Source organism: Salvelinus fontinalis, chromosome 22 (genome assembly GCF_029448725.1).
Source record: "Salvelinus fontinalis isolate EN_2023a chromosome 22, ASM2944872v1, whole genome shotgun sequence".
In the NCBI taxonomy this organism is placed as follows: domain Eukaryota; kingdom Metazoa; phylum Chordata; class Actinopteri; order Salmoniformes; family Salmonidae; genus Salvelinus; species Salvelinus fontinalis.
The window spans coordinates 13,292,485-13,311,995 of NC_074686.1; the positions used below are offsets into that span (position 1 = coordinate 13,292,485).

Below are 19,511 nucleotides of genomic sequence, written 5' to 3' on the forward strand. Positions count from 1 at the left end.
CAGATTAAACAGACCCAGAAAGAATTTGAAAACAAATCCAATTTTGATAAACTCCCATATCTACTGGGTGAAATACCACAGTGTGCAATCACAGCAGCAAGATTTGTGACCTGTTGCCACAAGAAAAGGGCAACCAGTGAAGAACAAACACCATTGTAAATACAAACCATTTCTATTTATTTTCCCTTTTGTACTTTAACTAATTGCATATCGCTAAAACACTATATAGACATAATATGACATTTGAAATATCTTTATTCTTTTGGAACTTGTGTGAGTGTAATGTTTACTGTTAACTTTTTTGTGGTTATTTCACTTTTGTTTATCATTTTCACTTGCTTTGGCAACGTAAACATATGTTTCCCATGCCAATTAAGCCCCTTGAATTGAATTGAAAGGGAGAAAGAGATAAAGCAAGAGAGAGAAAGAGGAGGGGTGAGCGAGAGAGAGAAAAAGGAGGAGGCGAGAGAGAGAGAGAAAGAGGAGGGGGTGAGAGAGAGAGAGAGAGAGAGAGAGAGAGAGAGAGAGAGAGAGAGAGAGAGAGAGAGAGAGAAAGAGAGAGAGAGAGAAAGAGAGGAGGGGGTGAGAGAGAGAGAGAGAGAGAGAGAGAGAGAGAGAGAGAGAGAGAGGGGAAGGGTGAGAGAGTGAGACAGAGAGAGAGAGAGGAGGGGGTGAGAGAGTGAGACAGAGAGAGAAATACAGTCAGGAATAGTAAACACACAGACAATACTAACGTGGGTGAGCCAGTAGTAGAGTCCTCTTCACTCTCCTCTGATGCATTGGTGTAGAACTGCAGCAACTCATCCTTCAGGTTCAACTCATGATGCAGCTGGGCCACCTGAGAACACACAGATCACTGAGATGGTGATGCAGCACTAGCACTCAGTGTTGTTTACTGATATCAAAAACAAAATACCTATAACAGTGGATCTTTAAAAAGTCAAGTTTATACTACTGAAAAAATATACCCAAAATGTATTTTTAAAAACTGACCAATGACAACTTTGCAACATTGGCAAAAAACAGAGCTGGGTTTATGCATGAGGAACTAATGCCCTTGTAAGTCAGTTATTATAAATGCATGTGTGTGTACATGCACATGTGTGCTCTTCTGTGACCCAATGTCTCTCTCACCTCCTCTGTGATGTGTCCCACTTGTACCTCCAGGTAGTCATTCTGCTCTGTGAGCGTTCTGTTCTTCTTGAGCAGTGATTGGCCGATCCGAGCAGCCAACTCCAGGTCCCTCTCTTTCTCCTCCAGCAGACGTGTGACAGCATCGATGTCATTGTAGGTCTTCGTCATCTGGCCCACTCTGTCTGCACATAGCACTGTGGATGGAGAGAGGAGCTAGAATACACACACAACTGACTGACACACTGTTTATAGAGAAGAGTAAGAACACATTGAAATCTGATTTTAACCAATAGCCATAACCTCAACATATCCTTAACCATACCCCTAACCCAAAGCCTAAATTACACTAATTTACTTGCTAATCAATTCAAATGATATTATCCATTTCATCCTTTACAGCATGGCCATCTAGTGAGAACCGGGGAATAGTTGTGCGATGGGTCAGCTGTTTGTTCACCCGCATCCGCTCGCAATTGCTAATAACCCATCCACAAGCACCAGACTATCAGAGACTATATGTGTGTGACGACCCTCCCACTCTGTCTACCGTTTTCTCTCTCTCCTTGCTCTTGTTTCCCTATTAGGATGCCGGTGGGCGGAGTTGGGAGGGTCGTCAGCTACATGGGGAACACCTGGGCCCACTCTCCCAAGATAAAATCACCACTTCCCCATTCATCAAGGAGACTCTCTCCATGTAGACACCTTGTTAGATTCGGTTATGTTTCATGGTATTTTTGTTTGTTTGGTTTAGCATCTTTCAACACCCTGCACCCTGCACATCACCTTCATGCATGCAAAACATTCAATTACACTACTGATTACTGATTACACACCCCATTGTATATTATACCTATTTTCATTAGTTAAATAAATATATTTTGTTACTCCTGATTTCCACGTGGTCTCCCTTTTGTTACGGGCTCTGAGCCGGTTCGTGACAAGTGGGGGCTCATCCGGGATTATTGAACGTATTTGTTTGGGAGAACGTGGAGGTACGTGTTTGGTTTAAATATTTGGTTTGAGTTGTTAGGCCCAGTATTGGTTGCCTTAATTGGTTGGTTGGTGTGCTGCGTTGGAGAGAGTACATTGGTTAGTTTCCAGGTCCTGCCCAGCCTGGAAACTCTCGTTCTACTTTCTGTTGGGACATCGGTCTGAGGTGAGTAATCGGCTGTGTACCTCAGTGGGAGATTTGGATAGGGTAGTACTATTTACTACCCGGAGCTATAGCCTTTTACCCCTGATAGGTTTAGCGACGTGTTTCATTTTTGGAATATGTTGGGCATGGTTAATGTTTGTTATTTTTGTGTGGTGTCTGTGGACTGAGCAGTTGTCTCGGGGGCACATCCGTGGCTTGGTGGAATCTGCCAGCGTGCTGGGGGGTTTATTTCCTTGCCAGCGGGCTACAGTGCGTAAATACCCACCGCAAATCCGCATGAAGACTAGGGTTGAGTTAATGTAGGTTTGGGGAAGCTCCGTATCTCATCTCTCTTCGGTGGTACTCAGGGTGATTGTCATTTCTTGAGTTGTGATCTGGTGTGCTCAGCAGAGGGGAAGAGTGAGAATTTTTTTTTTGTAACTATGGCGTCTTTTGTAGAGGAGTTCATTCGCTTTCCATCAGAGGAATTGTTAGAATTAGGTACTAAAGAACAGCTGTTGAAAATCGCCGAATACTACAAGGTTGAAATTAGTGATAAACGTCTAAAGAATTCTATTAGGTTGATATTGAAGGCCAATCTGATGGAGAGTGGTATTCTTGAAGTTACCACTGGGCCAGCTTCTGCTGAGGAGTCATCTCCCCGTAATGTTACAATGGCCATTCCATCGGTTAGTCCTAGTAGTCTTCTTTTTGAACAGCAGAAAGAACTGCTTCTGTTACAGCAGGAGTATGATCGTGTAAAGTATGAAAAGGAATTAGCATTTAAACAAGATATTGAACATGCTAAAATCAAGTTGCAACAAGAACGGATAGAGTTGGTTAGGGAAGGAAAGATTTCAGGGGAGAGTTTGTTCTGGGAAGGTGACCCAGATTTACCTAGGGGTCGTTCCTCTATGGGTCGTGCCCTGGACACATTTGATATTGTTGGGAACTTACGGTTATTGCCTCAGTTTAATGAAAAGGACCCTGAGACATTCTTTTCGTTGTTTGAGCGTGTTGCTGACGCTAGGAGTTGGCCTGATTCTGACCGCACCTTAATGTTGCAGTGTGTGCTGACTGGTAAAGCGCAGGAAGCATATTCAGCTCTTAGTGTACACGACAGTGCCAGTTATGATAAGGTTAAAACGGCTGTGTTACAAATTTATGAATTGGTCCCTGAGGCTTACCGCCAACGATTTAGAACTTTAAAAAAGGATGATAAACAGACTCATGTTGAGTTTGCGCGACAATTATCTTTACAGTTCAATCGCTGGTGTTCCGCCTCTGAAGTTGTGACCCTCCAAGGGCTGTGTGATCTGATTATGTTAGAGCAATTTAAGGACACAATCCCTGCTCATATTGCCACATATATTAACGAACGAAAAGTGAAGAATGTCGTTGAAGCTGCGGTTTTGGCGGATGAGTATGTGTTGACTCACAAAAGAGTCTTTGCAGAGCCCCGTATTCGGAATGAGTGGGGGCGTTCGGATAGATTTGGGTTTCGCTCACCAAGATATTTTGGTTCACGGGCAGAGTTCAATTCAACTCGGGTTGAACCTGACTCCCGTGGTAAAGCTGACTTTGGGCAAGAGTGTCACTACTGTCAAGGTTCAGGTCATTGGAAAAACGAATGTCCACTTCTCAGATCAAAGGGTGCTTACGCTAAACCTAAGCCTACCGCGTTAGCTGCGCCTGTTCTACATCAGTTCATTCATGACTCATTGCCTCAGGTCCAGGAGCATGTGAAAGTACATATTGATCCAGACTATTTACCTTTCATCACGGAAGGTTTTGTGTCTATGTTAGGAAGTAAGGAATTAGTGCCAGTGAAGATCTTGAGAGACACAGGTGCCTCCGAATCGTTTGTGTTGGAGTCTGTGTTACCCTTTTCAGCTGAGACTGATTCAGGTAATAGTGTTCTAATTAAGGGAATAGGTTTGAATACTCTTTCAGTTCCATTGCATAAACTGATGTTAGATTGTGGACTGGTGAAAGGTGAGGTTGTTGTGGGGGTGCGTCCTTCGTTGCCTATTGAGGGTATCGACGTTATTCTTGGGAATAACTTGGCAGGTGAGCGGGTGTGGCCTGTCGCATTTCCATCTCTAGTGGTTTCCACAAAGCCGTCAGTTGTTGAGACTCCTGATGAGAGTGTACAGAGTTTCCCAGAGGTGTTCACTGCGTGTGCAGTGACGCGTTCTATGAGCCGTGGCGAACTGGTCACTGTGCCGACTAATGAGAAGTATGCCACTGCTTTCCCTGTTATTCCGTTATCTGTTAACCGAGAAGATCTAATCAATGCGCAACGGACTGACTCCACATTAGAAGAGTTGCGTGACAAAATTGTGCCTGTGGAACAGTTGGGAGATGTCACCCATGGTTATTTTCTCCAGGATGATGTCCTGATGAGAAAGTGGGTGTCTCATGGTAGTTGTTTTCTAGGGGAGGCGATTAGTCAGGTTGTGGTACCAGTAAAACTTCGTGAGTTGGTGTTGACAACTTCTCACAATGATGTTGCGGGACATATGGGTGTAGGGAAAACATACCATCGCATATTAAGACATTTCTTTTGGCCTAGATTAAAGAGGGATGTTTCTGATTTCATCAAAACTTGCCACATCTGTCAATTAACTGGGAAACCTAATCAAGCTATTAAGCCGGTACCACTGTTTCCTATTCCTGTACTCAGCCAACCTTTTGAGTATCTGATTATTGACTGTGTGGGTCCTTTGCCTCGTTCTAAAAAGGGTAGTAGTTACCTGTTCACTGTGATGTGTCAGACCACAAGGTTTCCAGCAGCCTATCCTCTCCGGTCTATCACGACTAAATCTGTGTTAAAAGCTTTGACTCAGTTTCTGTCACTGTTTGGAATACCTAAGGTCATTCAGAGTGATCAAGGGTCTAATTTCACCTCTAATCTGTTTGGTCAGGTTCTCCAACAGCTCCATATTAAGCACAATCTGGCTAGCGCCTATCACGCGCAAAGTCAAGGAGCACTAGAACGTTTCCATCAAACACTTAAGTCTTTGTTAAGAAGTTATTGTACTGAGATGGATAAGGATTGGGAGGAGGGGTTGCCTTGGTTATTGTTAGCCGCTAGGGAGGTTTCACAGGAGAGCACCGGTTTTAGTCCAAATGACCTTGTGTTTGGACATAGGGTGCGGGGACTTCTATCTGTTCTTCAGGATGACTGGAAGTCTCCCGAGCCTCCTCAGTCTTTGTTATCGTATGTGTGTGATTTCCGGCGCCGCTTGTATGCCGCTGGCGAAATGGCTAAAGAGAAGCTATCATCTTCACAGGAGAGGATGAAAAACATATTTGATCGCCGAACTGAGCCACGTCACTTTAGTCCAGGGGACCATGTTCTTGCTCTGCTGCCAATTGTTGGTTCTCCTTTTGAAGCCAAGTTTCAAGGTCCATATACAGTGGTGCGCAAGTACACTGAGCAAAATTATCTAGTTGCCACTCCAGAACGGAGGAAAGCACACCAGCTGTGCCATGTAAATTTGTTAAAACCCTATTATGCACGTTCCTCAGACTGAACAGTGGGAATCTATAGAGGACGGTAAACCTGTTCTTTTGGCTGAAACCGTTATTCCCTTGGATTCTTCGCAGGATAGGTCTACGAATGAGGAGGAAGATGTTCCTGGTCCCGACGATTGCATACTGCAGGGTAGATTGAAAAACTCAGAGAAACTGGATATTTTGGGCAGCATTCTCACTCATCTACCCGTTGATAGGCGGGAAGAGATGGTTGGTCTGATTCAGAGATTTCCAGGGTTGTTTTCTGATACACCTACCCGAACAAACTTGATAGAACATGATATTGACGTTGGAGATGCTGACCCCATTCGTCAGCGGTTCTATAGAGTTTCTTTAGAGAAACTGCATTGCCTGGATGCTGAGGTCAAATACATGCTGGAGAGTAAGATAGCAGAGCCTTCTTTCTCCAGTTGGGCTTCTCCCTGTATCTTGGTCAGAAAACCAGATGGAACAAACAGATTTTGTACAGACTACCGTAAGGTCAACAGTGTCACTAAGCCAGATTCATTTCCTCTTCCTCGGATGGAGGACTGCGTTGATCAAGTCGGGGCAGCTAGATTTGTGAGTAAATTTGACCTGTTAAAGGGCTATTGGCAGGTGCCACTGACGAGTAGGGCACGTGAAATCTCTGCCTTTATTACACCCTCTGGTCTATACTCGTATTTGGTTATGAGTTTCGGACTGCGTAATGCACCTGCCACTTTTCAGCGACTTATGAACAGGGTTATCGCCGGTCTGACAGGGTGTGCTGTTTATCTGGACGATGTAGTGATATATGCAGATACATGGGAGGAACATCTGTCCCGTATTCAAGCCTTATTCGAACGCCTGGCTGAGGGTCACCTCACGATCAATCTGGCTAAATGTGAGTTTGCTCAGGCGACTGTTACATACCTTGGAAAGGTGGTTGGGCAGGGGGAAGTGCGTCCTGTTCGAGCTAAAGTGGTAGCTATTGATGCGTTTCCTCCACCAACTACTAAAAAGGAACTGATGCGTTTCTTGGGCATGATTGGTTATTACCGTGGTTTTTGTAATAACTTCTCTACTGTGGTCGCTCCATTGACAGATATGCTGAAAGCAAAGGCTGTTTACACTTGGTCTTCTCGTTGTCAACACGCTTTTGAAGATGCAAAGAGGTTGCTTACCTCAACTCCGGTGCTGGCTGCTCCTCGTGTGGAATTGTCATTTACCTTGCAGGTGGATGCTAGTCAGGTGGGGGCAGGGGCAGTTTTGCTGCAGGCAGATGTGTCTGGGGTTGAGAGACCTGTCAGTTTCTTTTCGAAAAAGTTTAACCATTATCAGTTAAACTACTCGGTCATTGAAAAAGAAGCGTTAGCGCTCATCTGGGCACTGCAACACTTTGAGGTCTATGTCGGGTCGGGAGTAGTACCAATTACGGTCTACACTGACCATAACCCTCTCACCTTTTTGAGGTCCATGATGTGTCCTAATCAGAGAATAATGAGATGGTGTTTATTTTTACAATCATTTCATCTCGATGTGCAGCACATTCGTGGAACGGATAACGTGATTGCTGATGCGCTCTCTCGTGCGCCCTGTTCCTGAAGTTTGTATGGTCATGTTCTGTCTTTCCTGTCTATTCCGTACTGGTCTGGGGAGTCTTCTTTCCTCTTAAAAGTTGTTTCCTATGCACTAATGTTGATGAGGTCTGGGGAGTCTTCCTTCCTCTTAAATGTTGCTTCCTATGTATTAAGGTTGCTGAGGTCTGGGGAGTCTTCTTTCCTCTTAAAGGTTGCTTCCCGTGCACAAAGGTTGCTGAGGTCTGGAGAGGAGATTGGCTGGGGCAAATTTGGAAGTGGGAACACGTACCCCTCATAAATTTGGGACGCAAGTGCTATGTCAGTTTGGGACGCAGAGGGCGGTATGTTGTTCCGGGGTCCTTGTTGGTCCCCGGTTTTATGGGGGGGAATGTGACGACCCTCCCACTCTGTCTACCGTTTTCTCTCTCTCCTTGCTCTTGTTTCCCTATTAGGATGCCGGTGGGCGGAGTTGGGAGGGTCGTCAGCTACATGGGGAACACCTGGGCCCACTCTCCCAAGATAAAATCACCACTTCCCCATTCATCAAGGAGACTCTCTCCATGTAGACACCTTGTTAGATTCGGTTATGTTTCATGGTATTTTTGTTTGTTTGGTTTAGCATCTTTCAACACCCTGCACTATCACCTTCATGCATGCAAAACATTCAATTACACTACTGATTACTGATTACACACCCCATTGTATATTATACCTATTTTCATTAGTTAAATAAATATATTTTGTTACTCCTGATTTCCACGTGGTCTCCCTTTTGTTACGGGCTCTGAGCCGGTTCGTGACATGTGATAAAGTGAAAATCTGAGGCCCGATCCCGAGACTAACCCGCTAATACAGAACAGTCAGACACGTAAGGATTTGTTTTTTTAACAGGAGTGCAGGATTTTTTTGTTGTTGCCTAATTTAGATATAGTGCCTTCAGAAAATATTCACACCCCTTGACTTTTTCCTCTTTTTGATGTGTTACAGCCTGAATGTAAAATGGATTACATAGAGATTTTGTGTCTACACACAATACGGATCTACACACAATACCACATAATGTCATAGTGGCATAATGTTTTTAGAAACATTTACAAATGTATAAAAAATGAAAAGGTGAAATATCTTCAGTCAATAAGTATTCAACCCCTTTGTTATGGCTTGCCTAATTAAGTTTAGGAATAAAGATTTGCTTTAAATGTTACATAATAAGTAGCATGGGACTCTTCTGTGTGCAATAACTGTCATGTTTTGTCTTTGATCTTCATGTCTTGTCCCTGTGCTTCCCTCTGCTGGTCTTATTAGGTTCTTTCCCTCTTTCTATTCCTCTCTCTCCTCCTCCCTTTTTCCCTCTCCCGCTCTCTCTCTCTATCGTTCCGTTCTTGCTCCCAGCTGGTTCTCATTCTCCTAACGACCTTATTTACTCTTTCACACCTGTCCCCTATTTTGCCCTCTGATTTGAGTCCCTATTTCTCCCTCTGTTTTCTGCTTCTGTCTTTGTCGGATTCTTGTTTGAGGTTAGCTGCTCTGTGTCCTTGTTCCGCCCTGTTGTGTTTTTGCATTTGTCAGAAGTTGCGTGTGAGCAGGTGTCTATGTCAGCTACGGTCTGTGCCTTCCTGAAGCGACCTGCAGTCGGTGGTCGCGTCTCCAGTCGTTCCTCTCTACTGACAAGAGGTTTTCAGTTTCCTGTTTTGGATTACCTTTGGATAATATCCAGGAACATCATTGTTTAAGACTGGAATAAAGACTCTGTTTCTATTACGTCGCTTTTGGGTCCTCCTTCATCAGCATAACAGAAGAATCCGACCAAGAATGGACCCAGCGACTATGGATTCTCTCAACACTACCGTCAAGTTCCAGGGAGCAATGCTCGGCAGACACGAGCAGGAATTGTCTGCTGCTCGTCATGCCGTTGAGACCCTGGCCGCTCAGGTCTCCGATCTCTCAGGACAGTTTCAGAGTCTTCGTCTCGTACCACAAGCTACTTCCTGGTCTTCCGAGTCTCCGGAACCCAGGGTTAATAATCCACCATGTTACTCTGGACAGCCCACTGAGTGTCGCTCCTTTCTCACCCAGTGTGATATTGTGTTCTCTCTCCAGCCCAACACATACTCTGGAGAGAGAGCTCGGATCGCTTACGTCATATCACTCCTTACTGGGCGGGCTCGGGAGTGGGGCACAGCTATTTGGGAGGCAAGGGCTGAGTGTTCTGACGTTTATCAGAACTTTAAGGAGGAGATGATACGGGTCTTTGATCGTTCAGTTTTTGGGAAGGAGGCTTCCAGGGGTCTGGCTTCCCTATGTCAAGGTGATCGATCCATAACGGATTACTCTATAGAGTTTCGTACTCTTGCTGCATCCAGTGACTGGAACGAGCCGGCGTTGCTCGCTCGTTTTCTGGAGGGACTCCACGCTGAGGTTAAGGATGAGATTCTCTCCCGGGAGGTTCCTTCCAGCGTGGACTCTTTGATTGCACTCGCTATCCGCATAGAACGACGGGTAGATCTTCGTCACCGAGCTCGTGGAAGAGAGCTCGCGTTAACGGGGTTTCCCTTCTCCGCATCTCGACCATCTCCTTCCATCGGCTCAGAGACTGAGCCCATGCAGCTGGGAGGTGTTCACATCTCGACGAAGGAGAGGGAACGGAGAATCACCAACCGCCTTTGCTTCTATTGCGGTTCTGCTGGACATTTTGTCATGTCATGTCCAGTTAAAGGCCAGAGCTCATCAGTAAGCAGAGGGCTACTGGTGAGCGCTACTACTCAGGTCTCTCCAAGATCCTGTACTACCTTGTCGGTCCATCTACGCTGGACCGGGTCGGCTGCTTCCTGCAGTGCCTTGATAGACTCTGGGGCTGAGGGTTGTTTTATGGACGAAGCATGGGCTCGGAAACATGACATTCCTCTCAGAGAGTTAGGGAGGATCACACCCATGTTCGCCTTAGATGGTAGTCCTCTCCCCAGTATCAGATATGAGACACTACCTTTAACCCTCACAGTATCTGGTAACCACAGTGAGACCATTTCTTTTTTGATTTTTTGTTCACCTGTTACACCTGTTGTTTTGGGTCATCCCTGGCTAGTATGTCATAATCCTTCTATTAATTGGTCTAGTAATTCTATCCTTTCCTGGAACGTTTCTTGTCATGTGAAGTGTTTAATGTCTGCTATCCCTCCTGTTTCTTCTGTCCCCTCTACTCAGGAGGAGCCTGGTGATGTGACAGGAGTGCCGGAGGAATATCATGATCTACGCACGGTCTTCAGTCGGTCCAGAGCCAACTCTCTTCCTCCTCACCGGTCGTATGATTGTTGTATTGATCTCCATCCGGGGACCACTTCTCCTCGGGGTAGATTATTCTCTCTGTCGGCTCCCGAACGTAAGGCTCTCGATGATTATCTGTCTGCTGAAGGCATTCAGATGGATCCCGCTAAGGTCCAGGATGTCAGCGATTGGCCTGTTCCTAAGTCACGTGTCGAGTTACAGCGCTTTCTCGGTTTCGCTAATTTCTATCGGCGTTTCATTCGTAATTTCGGTCAAGTGGCTGCCCCTCTCACAGCTCTGACTTCTGTCAAGTCTTGCTTTAAGTGGTCTGGTTCCGCCCAGGGAGCTTTTGATCTCCTCAAGAAGCGTTTTACATCCGCCCCTATCCTTGTTACTCCTGACGTCACTAAACAATTCATTGTCGAGGTTGACGCTTCAGAGGTGGGCGTGGGAGCCATTCTGTCCCAGCGCTTCCAGTCTGACGATAAGGTCCATCCTTGCGCTTACTTTTCTCATCGATTGTCGCCATCGGAACCCGAGGGGATTCTCCCTGAAGGGCGTGTTGTCGGGTTGACTGTCTGGGGAATTGAGAGACAGGTAAAGCAAGCACTCACTCACACTGCGTCGCCGCGCGCTTGTCCTAGTAACCTTCTGTTCGTTCCTGTCTCTATTCGTCTGGCTGTTCTTCAGTGGGCTCATTCTGCCAAGTTAGCTGGTCACCCCGGCGTTCGGGGTACGCTTGCTTCGATTCGCCAGCGGTTTTGGTGGCCTACTCAGGAGCGGGACACGCGCCGTTTCGTGGCTGCTTGTTCGGACTGCGCTCAGACTAAGTCAGGTAACTCTCCTCCTGCCGGTCGTCTTAGACCGCTTCCCATTCCTTCTCGACCATGGTCTCAGATCGCCTTAGACTTTATTACCGGTCTGCCTTCGTCGGCGGGGAGGACTGTGAGAGCCGCCAATAAACGTAGGATTAAGAGTCCTAGGTATTGTCGCGGTCAGAGAGTGTGGCTTTCCACTCGTAACCTTTCCATTACGACAGCTTCTCGCAAGTTGACTCCGCGGTTCATTGGTCCGTTCCGTGTCTCTCAGGTCGTTAATCCTGTCGCTGTGCGACTGCTTCTTCCGCGACATCTTCGTCGCATCCACCCTGTCTTCCATGTCTCTTGTGTCAAGCCTTTTCTTCGCGCCCCCGTTCGTCTTCCCTCCCCCCCTCCCGTCCTTGTCGAGGGCGCACCTATTTACAAGGAACGGAAGATCATGGACATGCGTTCTCAGGGACGTGGTCAACAGTACTTAGTGGATGGGGAGGGTTTCGGTCCTGAGGAGAGGAGTTGGGTTCCATCGCGGGACGTGCTGGACCGTTCGTTGATTGATGATTTCCTTCGTCGCCGCCAGGGTTCCTCCTCGAGTGCGCCAGGAGGCGCTTGGTGAGTGGGGGGGTACTGTCATGTTTTGTCTTTGATCTTCATGTCTTGTCCCTGTGCTTCCCTCTGCTGGTCTTATTAGGTTCTTTCCCTCTTTCTATTCCTCTCTCTCCTCCTCCCTTTTTCCCGCTCTCTCTCTCTATCGTTCCGTTCTTGCTCCCAGCTGGTTCTCATTCTCCTAACGACCTTATTTACTCTTTCACACCTGTCCCCTATTTTGCCCTCTGATTTGAGTCCCTATTTCTCCCTCTGTTTTCTGCTTCTGTCTTTGTCGGATTCTTGTTTGAGGTTAGCTGCTCTGTGTCCTTGTTCCGCCCTGTTGTGTTTTTGCATTTGTCAGAAGTTGCGTGTGAGCAGGTGTCTATGTCAGCTACGGTCTGTGCCTTCCTGAAGCGACCTGCAGTCGGTGGTCGCGTCTCCAGTCGTTCCTCTCTACTGACAAGAGGTTTTCAGTTTCCTATTTTGGATTACCTTTGGATAATATCCAGGAACATCATTGTTTGTTTAAGACTGGAATAAAGACTCTGTTTCTATTACGTCGCTTTTGGGTCCTCCTTCATCAGCATAACAATAACAGTGTTTAACATTATTTATTTTATAACTACCTCATCTCTGTACACCACACATAATTATCTGTAAGGTCCCTCAGCCGAGCAGTGAATTTCAAACACAGATTCAACCACAAAGACCAGGGAGGTTTTACAATGCCTCGCAAAGAAGGGAATACTATTGGGGAACTGTGGGGGGGATCTTGGAGGGCTGGTGGCCTGGTGGTTGGGAGGTTGAGCCGGTGGCTGGTGGGTTGCTGGTTCTGTTAGACTAATGACTAATGTGATGTAGATGTTGAGCGGATTCATTGCAAGTAGATTGTATGTTTTAAATATTCAATCAAATTCCATTTTTTTTAAGGACAGGCAACGTCCTCCATGAAAACCCGTTTCAGTCTGCTTTTTTTGAATTCACCTTTCAGCAGGACAATAACCTAAAACACAAGGCCAAATCTACACAGGAGTTGCTTACCAAGTAGACAGTAAATGTTCCTGAGTGGTCGAGTAACAGTTTTGACTTAAATCTACTTGAAAATCTATGGCAAGACCTGAAAATGGTGATCAATGATCAACAACCAATTTGACAGAGCTTGAAGAATTTAGAAAATAATATTGGGCAAATGTTGCACAATCCAGGTGTGGAAAGCTCTTAGAGACTTACACAAAAACACTCACAGCTGTAATCACTGCCAATGGGGATTCTAACATGTATTGACTCAGTAGTGTGAACACTTCATTTTTAATAAATATGAAAACATTTCTACAAACATGTTTTCACTTTGTCATTCTGGGGTATTGGATTGGTGAGAAAAAACAACAATGTAATCCATTTTGAATTCAGGCTGTATAATACAACCAAATGTGGAAAAGGTCAAGGGGTATGAATACTTTCTGAAGGCTGTACATGTACGTTTCTGCTCATAATTTCTGACATTTTGGTAGGCTATTTGATAGTCAACTTGTCTATAATTAAATACATACAACTTCTCTTCTGTCATATGTTGCCCTAGAACACTAATAAACCCTTGCTCACCAGAATAATGTCAGAAATCAATAGAATGAATGCTTTAATCTAGTTGACATGGGTAAAATGTTCTCTGTCGTCTCTGTTTCTTTCGCAGAGCAAAGACGATTAGGGACCTGGGAGAAAAATTCAATAACAAAACAAAAATTGGAAGATTTTCTGGGCAAAATGTCCAAATGACATCAGTTTGACCGGTGGTAAGGAAATAGAAAGCTGTGAAAACGACCCAACATGTTTCTGATAAGATTTCAGTTTGGATGATTATTTCATGTGGATGAAATAATATCATAATTTATGATGCTGATAAAGACAGCCCCTCTACAGACGGTATCTATTTGCATTCACATTCTCTTAAGATGCTGAAAGAAATCAGAATTTCTCCACTCATGTTCCCAGTCTAAATTTTACCTACATTTGGTGTATAATTTTACTGCAAGAAATACTTAATTCTGCAGGAGTTAATATTAAGACTATGTGAGAGGTTACAGACCTACAGTCAGTGTCCAGATTTCAGTGTACATTTAACCCATCTGAACAGTAGGCTACAGTTCCCTTGACGTGCCATAGGTCTATTTGAAGTCCCTGTCTTGTGACTGTCAAATTTGTATTGCGCCTCACATTCATCACACATAACATAATCACCAAATCTTCCTCAAACATTACTTTTCTGGCCCTCCCTTGTCTTTATTTTCAACTCTCCATTGTGCAGCTTTTCTCTTATTGAATTAAACTTAACACCACAGACACATTGTCTTTTTTGCCTCCGTGAATTGACTTTAACTTTTTTTGCCCATTACCAAAAATATTTTCAGATTGCCGTGTAGGCTATTTTGCGCATGTAAGCTTAGGCTTACGCACTAATGCCAGATAGCCTAAAACAATAAGAAAAAACTCAATGTGTAGCCTATAGATATATTATTGCACAACAATGATACATTTATGGATTTAAGGCATTGTTTTCTCTTTATTCAGACCGCTCGCCAGCCACCCTTCATCCACACAGTATTTCATTACCCTAAACCTGCCCCAGATTATGAGTCAACCCGTGCATCACTACTGGGGAATGCTTTTCCTGGAACACACTGAGGGTTCAGATAAGGGGACTATTTTCCATGTCGCACATGGCTGATGCGCCCAATAGGCCTGAAGCTGATATTGATCAGAACTATAATAATCAATTTAATTAGTAATGACCTAGAAACTCACTAAACCATAACATAGCCTCTTCTAAATCAACCAGATTTACAATAAACTTCTAACTAAATTACAGTTAAAGAGAGCTAGAGCATCCATAAAATACAATGCTTCTTTAGCTTCCTCAACCTCCAATAGACAGACAATTCCTAAACCTGACGTTCTGTCATTAAACCAAGTACCAAAACAAAAACAAACATGAATCGAGACGCTGAGAAACTGAGACATATGATGTAAGGGAGTGTTTGTGAGCCTGAGGGTAGACAGCTCACACTGAACCGGCTCATCATCACACAGCTCCATCAGTTCCTCTTTAAACCTATTATAACACATTATTAAACATTCGAGCCCTGAATGCTGATTGGCTGACAGCTGTGGTATTTCAGACCGTATACCACGGGTATGACAAAACATTTATTTTGACTGTTCTCATTATGTTGGTAACCAGTTTATAACAGCAATAAGGCATCTCAGGGGTTTGTGCTATATGGCCAATATATCACGGCTAAGGGCTGTGTCCAGGCACTTAGCGTTGCGTCCTGCGTAAGAATAGGCCTTAGCCGTGGTATATTGGCCATATACCACACCCCCTTGGGCCTTATTGCTTAATTATACACTTACTAACCTTTACTTCTCTGGAGCCACAACATGAGAGTCAACTATGAGCGGAAAACAAGCTACACTAAAACACATTACAGACAAATCTCAAATATGAGCCTGAAGCACCATTCTCTCTACACAATAAAGAAACTAAATCCCTTAATGATAGGGTCTTACAATCTCTCTACAACAAACTGAAAAACAGGTTTACACTTAACACAACTCTCACCCTCTTTCTCTCTCTCTCTGAAAAACAAAGACACCCACAGACACCCAGACACACACACACACACACACACACACACACACACACACACACACACACACACACACACACACACACACACACACATCAGTGTTACCCTCAGTTCCCTCCTCATAGCACCAGTCCTCCAGCTCACATCCATCCCCTGTTATTCTCTCCATCCTCCTCATCCATCTTTCCTCTCGTTACCTCCCTCTTCCCCTTTCCACAGTGACAGTACTTAGGTAAGAAAGTCACACACACACACACTCTAGTGTACTGCTGAGTGAGAGCTGTAGCTGAGATAGCATCCTGATTGGAGGGGAGGAAGACAGAGGGAACAAATCAGAGATTGTAAAATCAGGGACAGACCCTCCTCCATTCCCAGTCACACCCACAGTCATGCCCACAGTCCATCTCAATACAGTAAACACACACGTATTCCCTATCTGTCCAAGGACAAAGAGCATCCATCCACCTATATAATCACGGTTAAGCTTCCATCCACACTGAACACACACACACACACACACACACACACACACACACACACACACACACACACATCTCATCCCACACAACCAAAACAAGGCTGGGAACGATTGATTGGACTTCCCCCTGATGGTGTAGACCATGCCTGGGCAATTATTTCCCATGGAGGGCCACATTAGGATATATTTTTGCCATCGCGAGCCATAATCATATTACAGGATTATACATCATGTGTATGACTGTGTTGACAGATATATCTACTGTAAATCACATTCAGATATGCTACTTATTTTACTTTTTTAACATGCACAGGAATAAACCACATCCATGTTCTCCTTTTGGTAGGTATTTTCATTTTTAAACATGCAATGAACTACACGTAGGGAAAATTACAGTGTGCATTCAGCACCACAGACAGAACTCTTGTTAACGGCTATGCACAAAAACACAAGAAAGAGAGAGAACTCAACATTACATTTAAACTACTCAATCAGAGTGAGGAGTGAAGTCTCTGATGGGCATTGACTAGAGGAGTGAAGTCAGGTCGTTTCTGACGTCACTACGACAGGACTGCTGAGAGGTGAGAGTCGGTAAGAGATGATCTGTGCCTTGACTTGTTATATTTCATCACTGAAAATGTCTGTTCACATACATAGGTTGACCCAAACAGTACAAACATCTTCTGAGCATGACTCCTAATCTTTGGAAAGTTTTGTTCATCGAGAGATGCGTAGAACCTCGTCAGTGACATTGTTTTGATTAGTTCTCCAATCACTGCATCAGACTGAAGATTGTTAATCTCAAATTGCAGGTCAGTGAGAGCGTTATCCACATTGAAGGTGAAAGGAGAGGAAACCAACAGCATGTCATTTTCCAACACTTTGAAATCCTCAAAACGACGAGAAAACTCACAGTTCAAAGTACAATGTATACTTCTCCCGCTGGTCATCTGATAGAGAACAGACTGGTAGTGTCGGAAGGTGGGAGAGATTGTTGGCTTCTACTTGGCGGATCAGGAGGAGTACAGCCTGGCCATGCTCTCTGGATCAGAGCTCTGTCCCTTTGGCTGTTGTTGCCTGCACGCAGCCGGTGTCTCAGCAGCCCTCTTCTCAGGTGAGTTCTGTGGCTTCGAGACACGGCAGAGGCCAGATCATTCCGCTATTGTGATAGGGAGTTCGATGGTGAGGCATATATCTGTACCTGGGGCAAAGACTTTGTGTTTTCCTGGGGGAAAAGTTCAGGATATCACCAGGTTGCTTCCCGGGCTGTGCGTCAGTCACCAGGGGTTGACACTGTCATGGTTCATGTGGGGTCAATTACATTATGAAGGGCAGCTCAGAACAGCTGAAGATGGATTTCAACAAACATCTGTCCCTCTGCCCTCCCTAAATCGTGGCATTGAATGGTTCAGCAGACTTTTAGCTCTCCATAACTGGCTACGAGACTATTGCAGATCTGTGGGTGTAACATTTATTAACAATCAATGGAAATAGTTGTTTTCCAGTTCAACATCTGGTTAGAATCTGTGTAGGGGTTTCAGTCCTGGACTCATAGCTACATGTGGCAAGATCTCATTGGTCTGAATAGTCTATACATTGAGCCTGAAACAGGACACAAGGAATTCTAATTGGTCAACAACAGGCTAGGGTTGGGGGTTATAAATTACATCCTGTCACTTTGTTCTGTGGAGAATCACTGCGGACAGGGAAGAATGAACATCTACTTCTCAGCATAACAGCTATGATCCGTTCTCTTTGAATAAGCCTATTTTTCTCCCCCTGATTTGCTTTGGGGTCTGTGTTAAGAATAACATCAACTGCTAACACACATCAACTAACTCATGCAAGCAGTAAAATTAGATTTTTAAAAAACAGATACAAATACACCTTATGGAACAGCGGGGACTGTGAAGCAACACAAACATAGGCACAGACATATGCATATTACACACACACGATAGCATACGCACTATACACACACGTACACATGGAATTTGGGTTGTGGATATGTGGTAGTAGAGTAGGGGCTGGAGGGAACACACTTAATATGTTGTGAAATATGTTGGGCAAAACTGAAAGCGCGAACCACCGCATTTAACCATGGCAAGGTGGCAGATGCACAATTGAGAGCCAGCTGTCGGGCTGTATCACTGCCTGGTACGGCAACTGCACCGCCCGCAACCACAGGGCTCTCCAAAGGGGGGTGCGGTCTGCCCAACCCATCCCCGGGGGCAAACTACCTGCCCTCCAGGACATCAACCGCCCGAGCTACGGCCTATACATTATACATTATACACTATACACACAGAGATCTAATATACTTGCTGAGTTATGCAACAGAGAAGATCTAGAACCTGTGTGGAAAATGTCTGTCATCTTCCCAAGCATTATAACAGCAAAAACCCTACACTATACTGCACACATAACCGCCCTCACACACAAACACTTACAGAAGTATTTGAGCGTCTCCTCGATCTGTTCTGTGGTCAGGTCGATGCGTGCGTCTGGTGACAGTAGCGGTGTGTGTAGCCAGTCGTCATGGTCGTAACCGAAGACGGTGTCGGCACGTAACCGATACACCGGCAGCTGCTCCTCCAACAGACTGATGATCTCAACTTCCGGCAGGTCAGCAGTGTTACACACATCTAGAGGGGGGGGGGGGGGGGGGGGGGGGGGGCGGAGGAGGAGGGGTTAAATCTGTACACTTATTTATGAATGAGAAGGGGGGGGGGGGGGGGCGGAGGAGGAGGGGTTAAATCTGTACACTTATTTATGAATGAGAAAAGTATCACAGACAGAAACAGGAGACACATCACATCCTATAACTATTTTCTCATTCCTGTTAGTAGATGCACACACACATTCATACGCACTCATACAGACTTACAAACATACTCACACACACACACACACACACCTACCAGTGAGGGTCTCAGCGTCCCTGCATGGTGGTGGTGGGGTGGGTGGTTCAGGCAGGCTCACATACTGCTCCTCCTCTCGGCTGGCCGGGCCGGGCTCTGGCTCTGGCTCTGGGTCCGGGGGCAGGGCGGGGGCTGGGGAGGCCAGCGTGGCTCACCTCTCACTGGGGGAGAGAATGGAGGGCCATGGGCCTACAGACCTGGAGTTCTATCTGGGTTACCTGCGGAGGAAGGAGAGATGCAGAGGTCTAAACCTGAGAACGAGAGAGGGGAAGAGAGAGAGGGGGCTGAGAGAGAGAGGGGGGAGAGAGAGTGAGAGAGAGAGAGAGAGAGAGAGAGAGAGAGAGAGAGAGAGAGAGAGAGAGAGAGAGAGAGAGAGAGAGAGAAGGGGGGGTTGGAAAGAAAAAGTGAAAGGATGAAGAAGAGAGATTAGATAAATGTTGGGGAAAGAGACAGA

The 19,511-nt window shown here is 45.3% G+C and overlaps 1 protein-coding gene across 1 annotated transcript in view; it reads right to left on the bottom strand.

Moving 5' to 3' along the window:
* LOC129819860 (trafficking kinesin-binding protein 1-like) overlaps positions 1–19,208 on the bottom strand; it is a 33,184-nt gene extending 13,976 nt beyond the window's left edge. Inside the window, exons 1-4 of the mRNA XM_055876493.1 lie at positions 19,058–19,208; positions 18,587–18,781; positions 1,135–1,328; positions 735–838 (exon numbers count right to left, since the gene is read on the bottom strand). Coding sequence (XP_055732468.1) covers positions 735–838; positions 1,135–1,302 — 272 coding nt within the window. The 5' untranslated portion in view covers positions 1,303–1,328; positions 18,587–18,781; positions 19,058–19,208. The remainder of the gene's footprint in view (positions 1–734; positions 839–1,134; positions 1,329–18,586; positions 18,782–19,057) is intronic.
* Positions 19,209–19,511: the final 303 nt, after the last annotated feature.